Here is a 21,947-nt window from a genome sequence, read left to right as displayed (position 1 = left end):
CCAACCATCATCCAATGGTGGGGTGGAAAGAGCACTCCAAAGAAAGCAGGCTGAACAAAGTGTCTACAGTTTCACTCGATATCAAATAGTCCTGGTTCCTGTTTGATTATAAGACCATCCCTCTTGCAATTACAGGGCTAGTTCCTGTAGAGTTACTAATGAGAAAACGACTGCACACCAGGTTAAATCTGATCTTCCTGGTCCTGAAGGAGGAGGTGAAACAGCATCAGGAACACCAATTTTGGAAGCAAGACTCCTTTAAGTGAGAGAGGCAGTTTATGTTGGGGAATAAAGTTTGGTGTCAAAACCAGGAGAATGGCCCTTCATGAGTAAGTGGTATGGTTGGCATGAGGTCAAATCCCATAACATACAAAGTTTGGTTCGAGGATGCAGTCCTGAACAAACATGTGGACCAAACGAAAGCTGCAACTTCCCAATCAGGGCAGGACCAAAATAATGTTTTGGCCTCCCAGAACATTGTCAAGGCTGTCATAACCCCTGGATTATTCACCTCCACCTAGCATCGAAGAAACCTCTAAGGATGAGTTGGACATGGCAGATAGAGTCTTCGAGTCAGACAGCATGGTAACAGACCGTTCCATCCAACCAGTCCATGCCAAACATAATCTCAAACTAAACTAATCCCACCTGTCTGCTCCTGATCCACATCCCTCCAAACCTTTCCAATTCATGTATTTATCCAAATGTCTTTTAAACATTGTAATTGTACCCCCATCCACTACTTCCTCCGCAGGTTCATTCCACACACGAACTACCCTCCATGTAAAAACATTGCCTCTTATTTCTTTTTTTAAGATCTCTCTCCTCTTACCTTAGAAATGTGCCCCTGAGTCTTGAAATCCCCTATCCTAGGGAAAAGAGGACTACCATTAACTCTATCTATGCTTGTCATTATTTTATAAACTTCTATCAGGTTGCCTTTCAACCTCCTAGGCTCCAGTGAAAAAAAAGGTCCCAGCCTATCCAGCCTTTCTTTATAACTCAAACTTTCCATATCCAGCAACATCCTGCTAAATCTCTTCTTAACCTTCTCCAGCTTAATAATATCCTTCCTATAACTGGGCGACCAGAATTGGACACAATATTCCAGAAGAGGCCTCATCAATGTCCTGTACAACCTCAACATGACTTCCCAACTCCTGTACTCAAAGGACTGAGCAATGAAGATTAACATGCCAAACATGGACGTTGCAGCCTTGACTCCGTTATTGCCGGAAGATGAGTATAGGTCAAGACGCTCTGGGTGCAAGAGTGGGCTACAGTCTGGTACATACCTTCACTCTCTATGGCACAGCTGGAGTAACTGGACCTGGTGCGAAAATATCCCAGGAGAAGCTGCAGGAAAAAGAACGGGCCTATGTCCCAGGACTTAAATGGGAAGGGATGTAATGATTGGAACGAGATCAGCTAGGTGGATCTCATAGAATGAGTTTCCTGACTGGGGCTGTTAACCCGGTCCAATCAAGGAGTCCAGCTGACAGATATAAACAGAATATCACAGGTTCAGCTTACTCTAGAAGCTGGCACTGAGGTGATTGGGTCAGTGCCGTGTAGAATGCACAAGTAACTAAAGGGTGAATTGTCGACGGGATACCGGCCTTCATGGAATTATTTCACACTGGCTTACCAGTCAAGTGAGCTGACTCTTCCATTTACAATTCCTGCTCAGTTCTAACAGTGCTAGTGGCTCTTTAGTGTCTTGTCCAAAGTGCCATTTATGAGCCAGGAAGAATGAATATAGCCAAGCTATTTTCTCTTAATCACGACATACAGCAACTTTATTTCAACCAAGTGGGGAGAGTTAAGCATAATTACAGGTAGTGTCACTTACATCTGCATAGCTCATATAAATAAATCCAGGATCTTCCAGATATGGAGGTAAGGTGGCTCGACGACAATCATCTGCAATATATTTTTAAGAGCTCGTTAGATATAGTAATAATAAAAAGGGATGTACATACTGGAACTGAAACAAATGAGTACGACTGAGCAAAGTTCCCAAAAGGAACATTCATTCTCCATTCTCTGCAAAATAGAGAATTTCTCCCCATTAGAAAGTACCTATGTCCCTTGCCATCACATTTATGCATTTTAAATGCTTTGTAAAGGTAAACATAAAATCCTGATAAATAATATTGCAACTTGTTTGCCAGAAACTTTTGATCAAATGATTAATATTTTGAATAGAACAATTCTCAGCAAGATAAAATTCTCCACAAAAATTTGCATTCTTTGGAGATGTGGTCAGATTTCTAAAGATACTACAGTCTCTGGGACAGTGATTGAATGGGATTAAATGAATTTAGTGTTATGACCATTAAAGAATGCTTCTGGCAAGGCTTACACAGCAGCTTAAAATGGAAAGTGTCAAGGGCTACCAATATCCACAGTACCCCAGGAAACAGTTCTTTTCAAGGATAAGGAAAAAAAAAGATTCCTTGAAAGAAAATTAAAAGGAAGAAGCAGGAACTCATTCTCATAAAATTGCGAGCCTGGAGCTAGTTGGTCAAGATTTATACAATTAATTATCAAGATTTCAAATTGATGGCAGTGAATGAGGAATACTTCAGTACACTGAAAGTCTACAGTTGTATTTTTATGATGCAATGTGCTGTATGGAAGAAATTGTTGATATAATAAAAGTATATCAAATCTGGTTCTGCTTCATGCTGGATTTGAATTACTCTGACTGGTTTTGCATTCATTTGGCATTTGATTGCCTTGATCTTTCCATATCAAGAGTCTCATTAGACGACTCTGTATCAAGTTCATCAATTCACACAACTGCTTACTGAAGGACAACAGAGTCTTGGAGTACATTGCAATTCTTTTGCTTTAGATGCCAATACCTGTGTCAAAAAGTGTGGTGCTGGAAAAGCACAGCAGGTCAGGCAGCATCCGAGGACTAGGAGTATAAGCACTTCATCAGGAATGCCATTGCCTTTCATTATTTAGTAGCATTGGGAAACCAGCCATTACTCCAAGGAAAAAGGAATGCCACCATTTAAATTTCAAACAGTAAACATTTCATGCCCTTTGACAGTTTTACTCAAGACTTCATTACTGGAGTTACTTTGTGTGTGAAGAATTCACTTTGTTTTGATTTCTCCTCATTTTGTGCCACCTTTTCAAAATGCATTCACTCTATGATGTTTGGTTCAGCAATTTCACACCACATCAGCAGGCATAAAGCTACGAGGGACTCAGGCTGACAAAACCAAACCTCTAGGGTTTGGAATCAACACTCAGCATAATATTGAACTTGATATTATAATTCTACTGGTCTTCCATTGTAATGTTATTTGACACCCTACACCTATTCAGCAGTGTGCTTCATCACACATATCCCTCATCAAGCTATGAAGCAGAAATCAACCAAGAATGAATGACTTCATATACATGAAGAGCATAAAGAAGCTTGTTCTGCTTTGATGAGGATAATGCAAGATTTAATTGTGATTAAAATAATGAGCGGGTTGATAAAATAAATAGGGAGAAACTATTTCCACTGGCAGGTAAGCTAGTAACTGGGAAACACGGATCTAGGGTAACTGAGTGAACCAACTAGAAAAATTTGTTTTATTTTATGCAGCAAGTTGTTACAATCTGAAATTCATCATCTTAATGGAAATGAAACCAAATTCTATCGAAATTTCAAAAGAGAATTGGATAAATACTCACAGGGAAAGGAATTGCATGGCAATAGAGAAAGAGCAGCCAAATATGGTTAATCGGTTAGGTCTATTAAACAGCTGACAAAAGCACACAGGTCAACCAGCCTCTTTCGGTGTTTTATCATTCCATGATCCTGTCTCATTAGTATTTTGAAGGCACCTAGTAATGTGGCTTAACAAGCACTCTAGAGATCTGTGTGAGTTTTTTTTGTTGAAGAGGAATGCCACCTGAACTATACCTTTTCTTTGGAGCTATTCAGATCTTTGGCTAGAGCTTTTATGGGTGTCTTTGCGTTTTCTAGTGTGTGGAGCAGATGGGAGTCAAAGGAGTGACTCTAGCAAACAGCTGGACCTTTGAAAGTGAAGTGTACTCCCAGTGACCCTGCAAATTCCAATAATGGATCAGTGTTCAGAGTACCAGTCGACATCCTCTAAGTTTAAATAGTAGATTCACTACCCATAGAAACTTGAAGGCCAACACATTCAACAGTGTCTCAAATAAATATTCTCTGTGCACTTACTAATAGTGATGTTTACACATTGACTTTTGGAACATCGTTTTCTCTTCTTTGACATTTTCTGACATGAAGACTGGCCTTGAACGAGGCTCTGAGGGAACAAAAGTCCAGTTAAAATGTTCTGTAAGTGCACAACCTTTGCCTGCTTTCTTTGTTCTTTATTCTTCTCTATAACATTGACTCTTAGGATGCAACTTAATGCCTTCCTTCCAGGTGATTTTGGAGTTGGGGTGGGGGGGCACTTAATCAGGTGGAGGTTTGAAAAATGAAGACTCTGCTGTTTTCCTGATTAAACCCAGTGCAGTATGCTCATATATCTACCTAAGGGTATTATGTTGCTGCAGTTGATATTCAACAAATGGTTGTGGGATCTTGTCAAGTTGGAAGCTCAAAAAGCAAACTTTGTCAGGGTGACCTTCAGGCTCCCATTTTTGATACAAAGGCAGTCAGTGTCTGATCAAGGGAGATGGACCAGGACTGGAGGGGAGGCAGGGTGGTGTTAGGTGCAACTAACTGCCCTTGTTATTGAAGCCCCTGTCATCTCCTTCTTATAATTCCTTACCCTGCCCTGATATACCTTTGGCATGGGGTTTCTCAGTGGGGACCCTGGGTCTCTGCTTGGTGCATTGCCACCAGCTGTTACTGCTCCAAGTGACACCACCTGCAAAGCAGAGCTGCTGGCCTTTGATTGACTGCCAGTGCTTGAGTGAGATTTTCATAAACATCACCCCCTTCCCCGATGCTAGATAAGTACCTAATTGGCACTTAATATGAGGTGGGTCTTCCTCAAAGGAGGCAACAAAATGGCTTTTGCCACAGATATGTTTCTTGATTAAATACTGCACTTTCTATGGATGGGTATGCTTCCCTGACATCAGTATCTCTAATTTACCTTCAACATGGCCTTCAACATGGAGGTTGGTCCATTATAATATTTTGTTACAAAAAAGCCATTAAGTAATTTTAAAGAAGATGGTTAAATAGAATTAAGATAAATATAGCAGAACAGTCTTGAGAGGTAAATAGGTTACTTCTATGTTTTCCCAAAGTGAGGCTTATACTCACTCAGTTATCAGGAAAGCTACATTCACATTGTTAACTATTCTGCATTTTTACAGATACAATCACAATGATTCTTTTTAAGTTCACCACCTATGTTGCAAGAACAGTGTCCTACAAGCCAAAGATCACCTAATAGGTGTGAACACATGATTTTACCAGTGATTAGTCTTGCTAAAAAGGTTTAATTATATTCTTGAAATTGAAAAGTGGTCTGCTATTCTTGCTCATGTAGGTCAGAAAGTGCTGATCTAATGTATTTTCCTCAAACTTCCTACAATTGAATACCCAAATGGTGAAAATGCCAATTAATGATTGTTCATTTAGAAAATACATTCAATACATGAATGTTTAAGTTGACATTTCAACATAATAAAATGAGATTACATTATTGAAATTTAATTCACATGCTTGCAACAATCTACTTTAAATTCCAAGTTGTTTAATTCTAGATAAACAAAAACTCAATATTCAATTCTATTTTCCTGTGTTATTTTATAACTGAATTAAGGTTGCATTTTTTAAATCATAAATCTCACCTTAAATGATCAAAAGCAGACTAGAAAATACTTCTATAATAGAGCAGTCCACTTATTGGAGGAGTTACAATTTTAATACTGATGCGAAACTGGTGAATTATTCAGTTATATTCAATAGCTTTGGTGTAAAAAAATTACATGAACTGCAATAGATTTCCCAATAGCAGACTGCTTCACAGTATGAATATTTGCCTTGTTGGCTGCAGATAAAATAGGCAGTCTCAGTTCAGTGGACATAATTAAAAATCACACAATACCAGGATACAGTCCAACAGGTTTATTTGAAAGTACAAGCTTTCAGAGTGTTGCTCCTTTGTCAGCTAGCTATCTGAGGAAGGAGCAGCACTCTGAAAGCTTGTACTTTCAAATAAACCTGTTGGACTGTACCCTAGTGTTGTGTGATTTTTAACTTTGTCCAGCCCAGTCCAACACCAGCACCTCCACGTCATCAGTTCAGTGGGTAAAGCTAGCATTAAAGGGACGACATCACTTGGAACGACAAGGGTGAGAAATAAATGAAATTAATATCTCTTTAGGACAACAGAAATAGAGATAGAGAAACATGACAAACAGATTAGGAGAATCAGCCCATTTGGCATGTACCACCAGTCACTGGTTCATGACTGATTTGTGTATTAACTTTGGTTCCATAAACCTAAATATAGTTGTATAATAAAATCTTAGTTTTGAAATTTGCCACCAAAATATTTCAATGGCTTTTTGATTAGTGAAATCACCCATGAACATTCTAGCTCTAATTTTGAGGTTCTGGCTCCCTCCATTCAATGTTTCCCTTCAAAACAATCCCCACTCCAATTCAAGATTGCCCCAGCCAAGAAAATAGCTTGAATCTATCTATAAAATCTTGTAGTCACCCTAACCATCTCAAATATATTATACGCAAGGGAATACAAGCTAGCAAGCCCTTCTCATAAGTTTGCCCTTTTAGGTATTATTAATCAACCATTTCAAAAATGTTATGTCACACTTCTGGAGCAGATGGGTCTTGGACCCAGGCTGCCTGGTCCAGAGTTTGGAAGATTGCATCTTAAGGGCGCCAAGTTTACCCTTATACCAAAGTTATTCAACTAGAAATCTGGAGAAAGATTGTATGAGCAGTGTCAGTTAACTTTGTGCAGTATCCAACCAGGAAGCTCTTGATGTCACATATGGATATCTGTAATGAGTAATTATCTTCTATCCATCAGACTGTCATTCCTAACTCTGACAAATGTAAAATGTTGTCAGAATTAACATTCCTTATGCAGTTATTGTAGATACAGCTCAAGATTATAAAGCGCTAAGACTTCATTTTTATTCATTCATTGACAGGATGAGGGTATCACTTGCTAGGCCAGAATTTATTGCCATTCCTAATTGCCCAGAAAGCAGTTAAGAGTAAACCATTTTGCTGTGGGCCTGGAGTCACATATAAGCCACATCAGGTAAAGGTAGCAGTGTCCTTCCCTGAAGGAAATTTTTCCATATGAATGAACTAGATGGGTTTTTCCGAAAATCAACTATGGTTTCATGGTTGTCATTAGACTCTTAATTCCAGATTTTTATTGAATTCAAATATCCCCAGCTGCCATAGGCAGATTTGAACCCAGGTGGCCAGAACATTGCTGCAGTCTCTGGATTATGCATTAATAGTCTTGTGATATATTGTTCGTCTCTTTTTGGAATAACACTGAAAACTGACAGTCACAAAAAGATCTTGGGATCATCACAAAATTAATCAAGTGACTTCTACTAAAATCAAGATTTTTTTTCAGTTCTTTGAATAGAAATATTTAATTCATGTTTTAGAAGATTGATGAGGGCAGAGCAGTTGACGTGATCTATGTGGACTTCAGTAAGGCGTTCAACAAGGTTCCCCATGGGAGACTGATTAGCAAGGTTAGAACTCATGGAATACAGGGAGAACTAGCCATTTGGATACAGAACTGGCTCAAAGGTAGGTGGTGGTGGAGGGTTGATTTTCAGGCTGGCGGCCTGTGACCAGTGGAGTGCGACAAGGATCGGTGCTGGGCCCTCTACGTTTTGTCATTTACAGAAATGATTTGGATGCGAGCATAAGAGGTACAGTTAGTAAGTTTGCAGATGACACCAAAATTGGAGGAGTAGTGGACAGCAAAGAGAGTTATCTCAGATTACAACAGGACCTGGACCAGATGGGCCAATGGGCTGAGAAGTGGCAGATGGAGTTTAATTCAGATAAATGTGAGGTGCTGCATTTTGGGAAAGCAAATCTTAGCAGGACTTATACACTTAATGGTAAGGTCCTAGGGAGTGTTGCTGAACAAAGAGACCTTGGAGTGCAGGTTCATAGCTCCTTGAAAGTGGAGTCGCAGGTAGATAGGATAGTGAAGAAGGCGTTTGGTATGCTTTCCTTTATTGGTCAGAGTATTGAGTACAGGAGTTGGGAGGTCATATTGCGGCTGTACAGAACATTGGTTAGGCCACTGTTGGAATATTGCGTGCAATTCTGGTCTCCTTCCTATCGGAAAGATGTTGTGAAACTTGAAAGGGTTCAGAAAAGATTTACAAGGATGTTGTCAGGGTTCGAGCATCTGAGCTACAGGGAGAGGCTGAACAGGCTGGGGCTGTTTTCCCTGGAGCGTCGGAGGCTGAGGGGTGACCTTATAGAGGTTTACAAAATTATGAGGGGCATAGATAGGATAAATAAGCAAAGTCTTTACCCTGGGGTCGGGAAGTCCAGAACTAGAGGGCATAGGTTTAGGGTGAGAGGGAAAAGATATAAAAGAGACATAAGGGGCAACTTTTTCACGCAGAGGGTGGTACGTGTATGGAATGAGCTGCCAGAGATTGTGGTGGAGGCTGGTACAACTGCAATATTTAAGAGGCATTTGGATGGGTATATGAATAGGAAGGGTTTGGAGGGATAAGGGCCAGGTGCTGGCAAGTGGGACTAGATTGGGTTGGGATATCTGGTCGGCATGGATGGTTTGGACTGAAGGGTTGGTTTGCATGCTGTACATCTTTATGATTCTATGACTCTATACATGCGAAGAGATCTGAAATAATCTCAGCAATAAATGCACAGGCTATTTGATATTCTCTGTCATCACCTCATACTCTTGCTTGAAGCCACTGTCCTCAGCTGATTTCATTTGGTTGATGTGTTCACGAAGGTCAGCCACTTGAACTGCACGGTACAGCCTCGGAGTCTGATAAGGAAAGCCAGCTAGATGACAAGGTCTCTGAGAGAGGTTTTCTGATAAGCTGATTGATTGATTCATCATATTGTGCTGCTCATTGTTTGGAGGATCTGGGGAGAAAGAAAAGGAAAGAAGGCTGAATTGTTAATACCACAAGGATTCAAAAGGTTTCCAAGTGAATTTAATGTCAGAAGGTTCATTTGTGGGAGGGTTAAAGGGAACTGGCAAACATTTTTGACTCTTAGCGACAAGTATTTTAATGTGAAAATTTAAAAGAAGCATTTGTGATTGCACATTGCAAATAAAAAATATTTTCTCCCCGTGGTTACCAAACCTCTCAAATTTCACTGAATAACAACGTAACTGATGCACAATGTTGCAGCATTACTTCTGTCAATGAGATCCATCTGGCCCTCATTCTAATCACTGCAGTAAGTAAATAAAATAACCCAATTACTTCTAATCCTTTCTTACCATTAATGCATCTTTTCATTTCTTGTTGGAAAAGGCAAGTGTTTGCTGAACCAAAGGGATGGCAACATGCTGCCATGTATCTCAGGATACTTGGGAGCTATTAGCTGTTTAGAAATTGCCATCAGGTTTATGCCACAGAAATGCCAGTAGTTGATTCTAGAGGGACATTCCTGTCACCATGAAAATCAGCTTAAGATAAAAGGTAACATCTTGCTGTCCAGCTGAGTCACCAAACCCATTTAATAAAGAGTGACATGTATTGAGCAATCTCATATGGAAGGATCTTATTGAGAGAAGCAGACATAGGCTACATTTTCAAAAACTCAATCTTTAAAATAAATCCAAAATGGGAAATCTTATTTTCTCCTCATGCTGACATCATTTGTAGGAAGCTTTGTTTTCTTAATTATCACAAACAGGATAATTAAATCTATGACAATTGCACCCACTTTGGAGTCTTACATATTAACAATCAATTGGAATCAATTTGAAACTTCCATAATATTTCTGCATCTTTCTTTGAGCATTGCAGTATTTTTGATGCTGTTAATAATAGATCCCAACAAAAGCATTAAGAGTGAAGTGGCACAGTGCATGATCTCAGTAGTTGGCAATACTGAACAAGTCACAACTGAAAATAAAACTTAGTTTGATAGACCATGAACTTTTATTTTTGCAATTTGTTTACTACTGTATTCAGTCACTGGCACCTGAGGCTGCCAATGCTCTTTTAACTAAAGAAGAAAGTTTCAACACAAAAAATAAAATAAAAATATATGTATGTGCATGTGTGTCTAAATAAATATAAAATTTTAGATAATCTTATCATAAACAGCAAAAATAAAGATTCAACTCTTTTTCTGGGCAATATCCTTTACAGACACTCAACCTCAGTGATGTATCGCTCTTATCTACATGCTACCATTGCTTACTCAATTGACAAGGTTACAAGGATTAAGAACCAATGAAAGAGTCTCATATTTTCATTATGAAATTCTTCAAGGAGGTTTAAAGGATTATAGCCCATATAAACAACAATCTCTGCAGAACTGTTGGATGTTAGACTTCAAAAGCAGGCCAGTGACTCTTTCTCCAACTTTGAAGATTTTTGTTGGCTGAATTTAATTTTCTAGAAGTATAACACTTGGTTTCTATCTTATCTTCTGCTAATGACACTCCACCGACACTGACATCAGAGGCATCAAAAAACAGTTTAAATGACTTTTCATAAATTGGTGCTGTTAAAGCCAGTGCAGTCATCAGCAGTTTTGACATTTTCTAAGGAATCCTGTAATGTCTTGCTTTCTTTTAACAAACTTGAAAGTGTATCTCCTACTTTGCTAAAATTCATAAAAGAACTTCTGATAAAATCTACTATTGCCAATATTCCATAAAATTTCAAGTATTATCTGAGGTGCAGGAAAATAAATGCATGATAGACTTTTTCAGCTGCTACTTGGCCTTATGATGATCCAAACAAGTCACTTTTGTTTAGATAAACCTACTTTTAGGCAAATTATGACCACAACAGCTCTTTGTAATTGATCAAACAATTTCCTTAAGGACTATTCTCAGGTTTGAGTTGACACAACTAAGTCATCCTTGTATACAACATAACTGCATAATTGACATTGTTGATGGGTTGCTGGTGTGTTTTTCATTCCAAATGGAATGATTGTATATTGATAAACAATGTTACTTCCCTTGAACAATCAATCAGTAGTACCTATGTGATAAAATGTGTGTGACATTTTGAGTCTGGATAGGAAAATAGTTGCATTTGGCATTTTTTTACTATGATTGTTTGAAAAAAAAAGATTTGAAAGTCCTTTCAGAATAGTTACCTAATCCAATATGTGTCAGAAAGCAGGAAACTGCTGGAATGTTCTTGAAAAGTTATTCATACTGTGGTTGATTATGATGGGATACATATTGAAGGATATTTACTTGTTTTCAGTTTTCAGTTTAGAACATGTAGAGATTGAGAGTTTTTAATGTAGCTTGGAGAAGACCTCATTGTGGTCAAAAACAAAATATAGTCTCTGTATCAAACAGGAAATGACATCACCACAATAAATGATGTCACCACAGGAAATGATATCACTAACCCAAGGAAACCTAAACACATAAATAGAAAGCTGGCCATGACACTAATGCTTCATCTGGAGGCTCACTGATGATGTTACCTAGTATGGTGATGAAACATCTGAAAACGAACCTTCCAGCTCAGTGAGCAAACCTACATCCGTATTCTCTCTCCTGGAAAGGATTTGTTTCAGAGCAGATAAGAGAGTAGATTATCTCAATAGAGAAGATTAATTTGTACAACTTCTACCCAGCAGCGAATAGTGTGATGATGCTGTCACTTTAAGAGGATGCTTTATCCTGTATTTTCTTTGAAGACAGGTTGTAAAGCAGAGGTGACACGCTATCTCTAAGAATGTAAACAATTTTTGAGGCCTTCATTTTTTTTAAGTTGGAACTATGAAAGTACTTGGGTGTCACCAGCTCTCACAAACCAGGCTTTCTAGGTTTCTTTAGTTTTTAGGTTTAGCTTTAAGCAGAAGCTATGGGTTCTCAAAAGAGTTGGGAGCTGCTATTCTCCCTGGACTGGAGAACCACATGTGAGAATTTGTGTCTGAATCCACCTTTTGCCAATTGGTGTGTTTATGAAATGTTACTATACTGGTAGTTAATTAGTAATATTGACTGAATGTATTATTTGGTTAAGTTTTCCAATAGTTATGTGATTCTAAATTCCTCTTTTTGTTTGCATTTTAACTTCAGTGTTTGAATAAATTACGATCTGCTTAACTTTGAGTGGTTTTACCAGTCACATCACATCTGGAACATGGCACTTCACATCCAACTTTTAAATAAGAAAAGTTTATAGTCTAGACTACCTACTTAAAATATTTTGAGGTGGGTCTAGTCTGGTCTATAACAATGATTAGAAATCCACAGCTTATGAGAAGCTGAGAAAGGCTAAGCTTTCTGCTTTGGGAGTATTCTTGTAAAAAGGGTGCATGTTCATAGGGCAGAAACTGAAGAGAATCAGTTAAAGCGAAAATGAAAGTTTGACATAGAGGTGTAATTCCTCTACATTTGAATTGTTGTAAGTTAATAATGTTGGTGAATAGGCTGAAACTTTGCTTTGCTGAATTTTTAAAGATTTTTCTTGTGTTCTAAATTTAGATTTGTTTTGCTTTTATTTTAGTGTTTTATGTAAGCAAATTTGGTGACAGCCTTCTGTGACTGCAACAGCTGAAATAAAAAGAAAATGATCTAGCAGGACAGATTATTCTGGAATGTGACCTTTACAGTACCACCATCATAAAATTTGCCAATATTTTCTAAGAAAACAATTTTAAAAACAAATTATGTTTGTCCAATCCTCCCAAAAGATTCCCCTAATCATGGAATCAAATATGAATTTTCCCTTGTGATTACAGTATGATCTATCACAAGAGGAGCGCTCCAGATTCAATGACTTAGTGCACAACATGAATAATATAATTGTCCACCAGAAACTTGATCTCTTCAATCACTTGAGCTAACTTCTCTGGATTGAATCTGTAAGAGTATTGTTTTATGGATGCATCACCTACATGAACATCATGTAAAGCCAAAGACAATTTATACAATTTGATTTGTAAGCTTGTAAAAACAATTGTACTTCACTCTAGTAGTTTTTTTTACAAGATAGCATAATTTTGAAATCTAACATTTTAAGTACTTCAATATTTTCTAATCTGATCACTGCAGGGCCAATGTTTGAATTTCCAATTTATGATTAATTTCCCATAATTCTGATATTTTTATTTTACTCTCTATTGCATTCTTCATTGTAAATAAACTTCCATTCTGACTATCCTCCCTGTCATAGTACCACTTGAATAAATTAACATGATGCACTTGAGATGTTACCCCCTGTTTGGAGTAATAATTGTATAATTCACATAATTTAGCTTAGTTCTGATTTGATAAGGTCCAGTAAATTATTTAATAGTTCTTCCAGAAATAGGTAACAGACTAACATTTTGCCTCCAGCAACAAAACTCCAAGCTTTGGCCTTTTCTCACTGTTTGAATTTTTATTGTTGACAAAAAAAATAGTTTTCAAAAGTTTTTGACCAACAGCATAATTTGATTAGTTTCTCTTGGAAACCTCCGATAATAGATCAGAAGTTAAGTTTCTTAAAGTTGGTTCGTAATTATTTTCTTTGATTAATTTAAGACATTCTCTCATCTCAAGTCTGTCTATCGTTCAGAATGACAGAGCATGTGGACCCATAAGGCAAATTCCTACTGGCAAACAATAACAAAGAAATTCCTTTATTCCAAGCATGAGGACATTTTTGACAATAAGCTATAATCACGATCTTTAAACATTGATACCACCTTTTCAATGCTCCTTGAGATTATGGACATTGAAGTGAGCATATAAATGTTCATTTGGGGCACTGTTGATGAAAAAGGTAGCCATTGGACAGCTGTCAGGGGGATTAATGATGAGGATAGCATTGAGCAGGACAGTCAAGAGGGAGGACAATAATGAGAGGAGTGGTTGATGATCAGAAGGCTCCACCACATTGGTATGATATCTAATCTTGGAAACCTTGCTGATTTTTCATTATTTTAATTTTATTGTTTGTTGTTTCAGTTTGCTGAGAGCTGAGAGCCAAAAATGATCTTTGGACTGTGCGCAGTGGTTCGTTTTTAAAAAGAGAACATACAAGCTGTTATTTGCTTTATAGGTCAGGCCTAGAAGTTAATTGCTGCTTGATCAAACAATTTAGTAGACTCTTCGACTCTCGATTGACAGTGTGCTTAATCAGATAGTTAACATTTGATCATTAATGAGATCAGTACCTCAGAATTGGTGCCAGCCAAGCTGGGAGAGAACATGGCTGTCAAATAGAGGGAGCGACCAAAATAACTTGAACTGTTTTGCACTGGGGGATTCTGAGAAAAGGAGTTTGGCTGTTAATGCTGAAAGCCCACTGGCATTATCATTATCCCATTATTAGGCTATTGGAAGTTCAGGGAGTAGAAACTAAGTTACAAGCTTTATTGAACATTCCTCAGAGTGCACTAGAAAAAGCATTGATTGATGCATTCAGAAAATCAATCAAAAGACAATCCTATTTACCTCTAAAACAATGTATTTGCTGTTTAAATAATCTGGTTTATTTCGATGTTTCTTTCTTTTTATTTTCATTTATTTCTTATGCTACAAGGGGGAAAAGATTGAATCCCTCTGATAACTAAACTGAAACACTGGCTCCAATCTGTTGTGATGAGTTCCCTTCTCGTAATTAATCCAGAAACACCCAGATAAGCTTACCTTACCCCTTGTAATCTACTAAATGAGTGGTTAAATGAAAAGAATCCCTGATACTCACTTTATAAGTAACAATTTATTTATTTAATCCTAACCAGGAACAAAGTAACAGAATTACTAACTAACTGAACAATCTCCCCCCTAACTACTAACTATTCCCTAACTGAGTATTTTTACTGGTATGCTGTTACAATAAATACAGATCCCACTTATATAAATCCAAATAATAAGAAAATAATATATTAACATTTTGTCTCTCAAAGTTCACACAGAATGTGTCTTCTGGAATGATTTGCCTTCTCCGCTGTTTCTCCAGCCTTTATTCTGCTGATCGTGCTGCTAGGGATGCTTTCTCTGTAATTTCTTGTGGGGACTCTAAGCTAAAAGTGTCATGGCACCTTTTTATGGTGCATTTTTTTTATAGAACTTATTTTTACAGGTTTTGTGTGAGAGCTAAGTATTATTTACTCTGACACGAAATTTCAAAAAACCTTCTGCTAAGATATTATCAATGACATTATCGATGACATACCAATTTCCTTCTCATAACATTGGTCAGAGATTGTCAAAACCATCAGATTTAAATTCAATTGGCTTTCAATCTCTAAGTGCTTGGTTTAAATTAACTGGCTGATTCAAGCTGGTTGCCAAGACATCAAAACAAGCCAAGATTTTCAATCAAACAGCCAACTGGTATATGTTTTGATTTCAGAACTGTCTAATCTGTAGCTGCTTACAGCCACATTCTTCTATATAAATCTCTAAGCTTAGAAAGCACTTTACCTCTTAAAGGGATCACACACTCTTTCCTGCTATCATTTTTACAATCAAATTCTAGCTTCCTGCCTTCCACTTCATGAGTACTCTGCACAATTTCATAACACTTACTACGTTTGTCTGTCTGTCTTTTGTGTGAATCGGGCTGAAAACAGAAGTTACTGGGTTTAAATAATAGACATTAATTGTATTAATTTGTTATTTAACTTTGCTCATTTAAAGTTACTGTATTATTAATAAATTGTTAAGTCTCTTGTTTAAGCTATGAACTTGGTATTTAGTATCAATTATTCAGTGAGACTGGGAATGGTTACTCAAAAAGTCTGGCTAGGAACAATGAGGGCCAATTTTAGAGTCTTTAAATTTTTTAGTTTTACTGTGTTGTGAACATGGTGGCAGGGAGGCTAATTTGATTTGGTTGTCTTTGTTGCATAATACTCGACATGCACAGGTAGAATTGACTGCTTTGGCAGCAACTTTGGCATTGGCAACAACACTTCATTAATGAATGTTTGGTATTTGTATACCAGTGAAAAGGAAAAACTGTAGGAAAAGGGATAATCAGCTATGGATAACTGATGAAGTAAAGGAGGGTATCAAATTGAAAGCTAATGCATACAAAGTGGCAAAGGTTACTACCGGGTTTACTACCCGTGCCACGAGATAACGAGACTAGGAACAGGGAGCGGGCACAGCTTAACAGGTGGCTGCACAGCTGGTGTAGGAGGGGGGGCTTCAGATATGTAGATATTTGGGATGCCTTCAGGGGAAGGTGGGACCTGTACATGAAGGACGGGTTGCACCTGAACTGGAAAGGGACCAATGTCCTGGATGGGAGGTTTGCTCGAGTTGTTCAGGAGGGTTTAAACTAGTATGGCAGTGGAGTGGGAACCCGAGCTATATACCGGTGGTGAGAGTTGATGGAGATGAGGCAATAACAAGAGGTAGACCAGCTAGTGGGAAGGAATTTCCTGGGAAAGAACAAAGGGATCAGTTAAAGTGTGTTTGCTTTAATGCAAGGAGTATCAGGAATAAAAGTGATGAGCTTAGAGCATGGATCAGTACCTGGTGCTATGATGTTGTGGCCATAACAGAGGCATGGGTTTCTCAGGGGCAGGAATGGTTGCTGGATGTTCCAGTGTTTAGAGCATTTAAAAATAATAGGGAGGGGGGACAAAGAAGAGGGGGTGTAGCACTGCTAATCAGAGAGGGTATCACAGCTACAGAAGTCACCATTGTCGAGGAGGGTCTGCCTACTGAGTCAGTATGAGTGGAAATTAGGAACAGTAAGGGAGCAGTCACTTCATTAGGGGTTTACTATAGGCCCCCCAATAGCAGTAGGGAGATTAAAGAAAGCATATGTCGGCAGATTTTGGAAAAGTGTGAATGGAGTAGGGTTGTTGTAATGGGTGACTAACTTTCCCAATATTGATTGGAACCTCCTTCGAGCAGATGGAAGGAGCTGTTTATGTAAGGTGTGTTCAGGAGGGTTTCCCAACTCAGGACGTTGACAGTCCGACGAGGGGAGAGGCCATTTTGGATTTGGTGCTCAGCAATGAGCCAGGGCAGGTGTCAGATCTTGCAGGGTGGGAGAGCATTTTGATGATAGTGACCACAACTGCCTCACATTCTACATAGCTATGGAGAAGGAGAGAAGCAGGCATAATGGGAGGATATTTAATTGGGGAAAAGGAAATTATGCTACTATCAGGCGTGCGTTGGGAAGCATGGACTGGGAGCAATTGTTCCATGGAAAGGGCAGTATAGACATGTGGAGACTGTTTAAGGAACAGTTGTTGCGAGTGATGCACAAATGTGTTCCTTTGAGACAGGCAAGAAGGGGTAAGATAAAGGAACCTTAGATAACGAGAGTGGAGGAGTTTCTCGTCAAAAGAAAGAAGACAGCTTACGTAAGGTGGAGGAAGAAAGGATCTTGCTCAGCTCTAGAGGATTACAGTCGGATGAGGAAGGAGCTCAAAAATAGTCTCAGGAGAGTCAGGAGGGGGCACAAAAAAGGCTTGGCAGGAAGGATTAGGGAGAATCCAAAGGCATTTTACACGTATGTGAGGAATAAGAGAATGATCAAAGAAGTAGTAGGCCCGATCAGGGATAGCACAGGGAACTGGTGTGTGGAGTCTGAGGAGATAGGGAAAGCCCTAAATGAGTTTTTTGCTTCTGTCTTTACTAAAGAAAAGGACCTTGTAGTGAATGAAACCATTGAGGAGCAGGTAAGCATGCTGGAACAGATAGAGATTGAGGAAGCTGATGTGTTGAAAATTTTGACAAACATTATTTTGACAAGTCGCCAGGGCCAGAGCAGGTTTGTCCTCGGCTGCTTTGGGAAGCGAGAAATGTGATTGCTTCGCCGCTTGCGAAGATCTTTGCATCCTCGCTCTCCACTGGAGTTGTACCTGAGGACTGGAGGGAGGCAAATGTAATTCCTCTCTTCAAGAAAGGAAATAGGAAAATCTCCAGCAATTACAGACCAGTCAGTCTCACGTCTGTCGTCTGCAAGGTGTTAGAAAGGATTCTGAGGGATAGGATTTATGACCATCTGGAAGAGCATAGCTTGATTAAAGGCAGTCAGCACGGCTTTGTGAGGGGCAAGTCATGCCTCACAAATCTTATTGAGTTCTTTGAGGATGTTACTGGACAAGTTGATGAGGGTCGAGTGGTGGATGTTGTGTATATGGACTTCAATAAGGCAATTGATAAGGTTCCCCATGGTAGGCTCATTCAGAAGGTCAGGAGGAATGGGATACAGGGAAATTTAGCTGTCTGGATACAGAATTGGCTAGTCGACAGAAGACAGCGAGTGGTAGTGGAAGGAAAATAATCTGCCTGGAAGTCAGTGGTGAGTGGTTCTGTTCTTGGGCCTCTACTGTTTGTAATTTTTATTAATGACTTGGATGTGGAGATTGAAGGATGGGTCAGCAAGTTTGCAGACGACACAAAGGTTGGATGTGTGGTTGACAGTATAGAGGACTGTTATAGGCTGCAGCGTGACATTGACAGGATGCAGAGATGGGCTGAGAGGTGGCAGATGGAGTTCAACCTGGATAAATATGAGGTGGTGCATTTTGGAAGGTCGAACTTGAAAGTTGAGTACAGACTTAAAGACAGGATTCTTGGCAGTGTGGAGAAACAGAGGGATCTTGGGGTGCAGGTACATAGATCCCTTAAAATTGCCACCCAGGTGGACAAGGTTGTTAAGAAAGCTTATAGTGTTTTGGCTTTCATTAGCAGGGGGATTGAGTTTAAGAGCCATGAGATCTTGTTGCAGCCCTATAAAACTTTGGTTAGACCGCACTTGGAATAGTGTGCCCAGTTCTGATCGCCCTATTATAGGAAAGATGTGGATACTTTGGAAAGGGTTCAGAGGAGGTTTACCAGGATGCTGCCTGGAACGGAGGGCTTATCTTACAAAGAGAGGTTAACTGAGCTCGGGCTTTTTTCATTGGAAAAACGGAAGAGAGGGGACCTAATTGAGGTGTACAAGATAATGAGAGGCATAGATAGAGTTGATAGCCAGAAACTTTTTCCCAGGGCAGAAATTGTTAACATGAGAGGTCATAGTTTTAAGCTGTTTGGCGGAAAGTATAGAGGGGATGTCAGAGGCGGGTTCTTTACGCAGAGAGTTGTGGGAGCATGGAATGCATTGCCAGCAGTAGTTATGGAAGCAAGGTCATTTGGGGATATTTAAGAGACTGCTGGACTTGCATATGGTCACAGAAATTTTAGAATTCATAAATTAGGTTTACCTCACATGAGGATCAATGGTTGGCAGAGCATCATGGGCTGAAGGGCCTGATCTGTGCTGTACTGTTCTATGTTCTATGTTCTATTAGTGGGAAACTAGGGGATTCCAAAATCTTCGAATGTCAACAGAAAGCCACAAAACACATATAAAGAAAGGCAAAATGGATTATGAAACTCAGCAAATATTTGTACAAATATATAAAACAAAAGAGTGGCTAAGATAAACATTATTAGAAATGGGGAAAAGTGTTGTTTTTGCAGATATAGAAAAAGCATACAGAAAAGGGGTACAGCAAGAGAACTATTTACTCTGCAGGTATTTAGGGAAGAGATTCTCTACTTTTCAGTGTATAATTGTGGTTAATTAAATACTAACTTTGGTGTGTAATTATTATAGCAAATAAGTTCTTTTTAAAAATTATGTTTTAAGCAAAAAGCCGAGATAACTGAAATGCTAGGGCTATACAAAATGATACAAGTTAATGAAATGTCCGAGGATGGAATGTACCAGCAGAATTGATACAAAATGTTAAACCAGATCTTGATGTACTGTCGACAAAATAATGTGTGTGTCAGCACTTACAGAGAGGAAGGTTGCCAACCTGGGGAAGGGGGAAGTAATAAGGGTGGAGCGCAGCTGGGCAGTGGTATGGCACAGTAAGAGAGATTGGGTAATTAGGAGTCTGGACAGATGACCTCACGCAGCTCAAAGGTATAACGGTGTAGTACTTTGAATTCTCTTGACTTCAATTGCTTTCTGCAATTGGGGTCCTTTCTTGCAAGATCGTAAAATAAATTGTCTTGTTTCCAGCTTTGGTGGTCTTGTATAATTTTATTGAGTTTGTTTCTTACAACATTGGTCCTTTAGGGGATGAGAAGGGGAATTTAATAACGGGAAATGGGGAAATGACCAAGACATTGAGCTGAAATTTTGTTTTAGTCTTGGAAGGCACAAATACCATGGCAATAATTAATAACAAGGAGGCTATGGCAGGTGAGGACCTAGAAACGATCATTATCACTAAAGAGGTAGTGTTGGGGGAGCTAATGGGGCTAAAGGTAGACAAGTCTCCTGGCCCTAATGGAATGCATCCCAAGGTAGTAAAACAGATGGCAGGGAAATAGCAAAAACGCTTGTGGTAATTTACCAAAATTGCTAGATTCTGGGGCAGTTCTGGCAGATTGGAAAACAGTAAATGTGATGCCACTGTATAAAAAAGGTAGACAAAAGATGGGTAAGTATAGGCCAGTGAGCTTAACTTCTGTAATGGGGAAAATGCTTGAATCTATCATCGAGGAAGAAATACAGAGACATCTGGATAAAAATTGTCCCATTGGGCAGATACAGCATAGGTTCATGAAAGGCAGGGCATATTTAACTAACTTAATGGAATTCTTAGAGAACATTACAAGTGCAGTGGACAACAGGGAACCAGTGGATGTGGTGTATATGGATTTCCAGAAGGCATTCAACAAGGTGCCACACAAATTGCTGCTGCATAAGATATGTGCATGGCATTACAGGTAATGTATTAGCATGGATAGAAGATTGGTTAACTAACAGAAAGTAAAGTGTAGGGATAAATGTATGTGTTTTTTGGTTGGTGATCAGTGGCGAGTGGCGTACCTCAAGGATCAGTATAGGGACCACAATTGTTTACAAGTTACATAGATGATTTAGAGCTGTGGACCAGGTGTAGTGTGCCAAAGTTTCAGATAACACTACGATGAGTAATACAGCAAAGTGTGTAGAGGACACAAAGTCTGCAGGGAGATATATAGATAGATTAAGTAAGTGGCTAAGGATCTGGCAGATGGAGAACAATGTTGGTAGATGTGAGGTCATCCAATTTGTGGGGAATAACAACAAAAATTGACTATTATTTCAATTGTGAAAAATTGCAGCATGCTGCTGTGCAGAGCAATCAGAGTGGCCTTGTGCATGAATAACAAAACGTTGGTTTGCATGTACAGCAGATATTTAAGAAGGTAAATGCAATATTGTTCTTCATTGATAGAGGGATGGAATATAAAAACAGGGAGGTTATGCGCAGCAGTATAGGGTGCTGCAGAGGCTGCATCTGAAGTACTATATACAGTTTTGGTGTCCTTACTTGAGAAAGGACATATGGTCACTGGAGGGTGTGCAGAGGAGGTTCACTAGGTTGATTCTGAAGTTGAGAGGGTTAGCTTGTGTGGAAAGATTAAGGAGAGACTGGGGCTATATTCATTGGAATTTAGAGGAATGAAGGGGGAATCTTATGGAAACATATAACATGTAAGGGAAAATGTAAGATAGAAACAGGGAGATTGCTTCCATTGGTGAGTGAAACTAGAGGTAGTGGACATAGCCTCAACATGAAAGGGGGAAAATTTAGGACTGAGTTGAGGAGAAACTTCTTCACCTGAAGGGTTGTAAAACTGTGGAATTTCCGACCTAGTGAAGCAGTTGAGGGTACCTTGTTGGATATTTCTAAGATAAAAACTGATAGATTTTTGATCTGTAAAGGAATTAAGGGCTATGGTGAGTAGGTGGGTAAGTGAATTGGAGTCCACAAATAAATCAGCCATGATCTTACTGAATGGAGCATGCTCAATGGG

The 21,947-nt window shown here is 39.0% G+C and overlaps 1 protein-coding gene across 1 annotated transcript in view; it reads right to left on the bottom strand.

The window, feature by feature from the left end:
* LOC140453410 (receptor-type tyrosine-protein phosphatase U-like) overlaps positions 1–21,947 on the bottom strand; it is a 476,064-nt gene that overhangs the window by 116,241 nt on the left and 337,876 nt on the right. Inside the window, exons 20-22 of the mRNA XM_072548057.1 lie at positions 8,904–9,103; positions 4,217–4,304; positions 1,853–1,923 (exon numbers count right to left, since the gene is read on the bottom strand). Of these exons, the coding sequence (XP_072404158.1) occupies positions 1,853–1,923; positions 4,217–4,304; positions 8,904–9,103 (359 nt within the window). The remainder of the gene's footprint in view (positions 1–1,852; positions 1,924–4,216; positions 4,305–8,903; positions 9,104–21,947) is intronic.

This window comes from Chiloscyllium punctatum, chromosome 27, assembly GCF_047496795.1.
Source record: "Chiloscyllium punctatum isolate Juve2018m chromosome 27, sChiPun1.3, whole genome shotgun sequence".
NCBI classification, from domain to species: Eukaryota; Metazoa; Chordata; class Chondrichthyes; order Orectolobiformes; family Hemiscylliidae; genus Chiloscyllium; species Chiloscyllium punctatum.
This window is presented reverse-complemented; position numbering and strand designations above follow the sequence as displayed.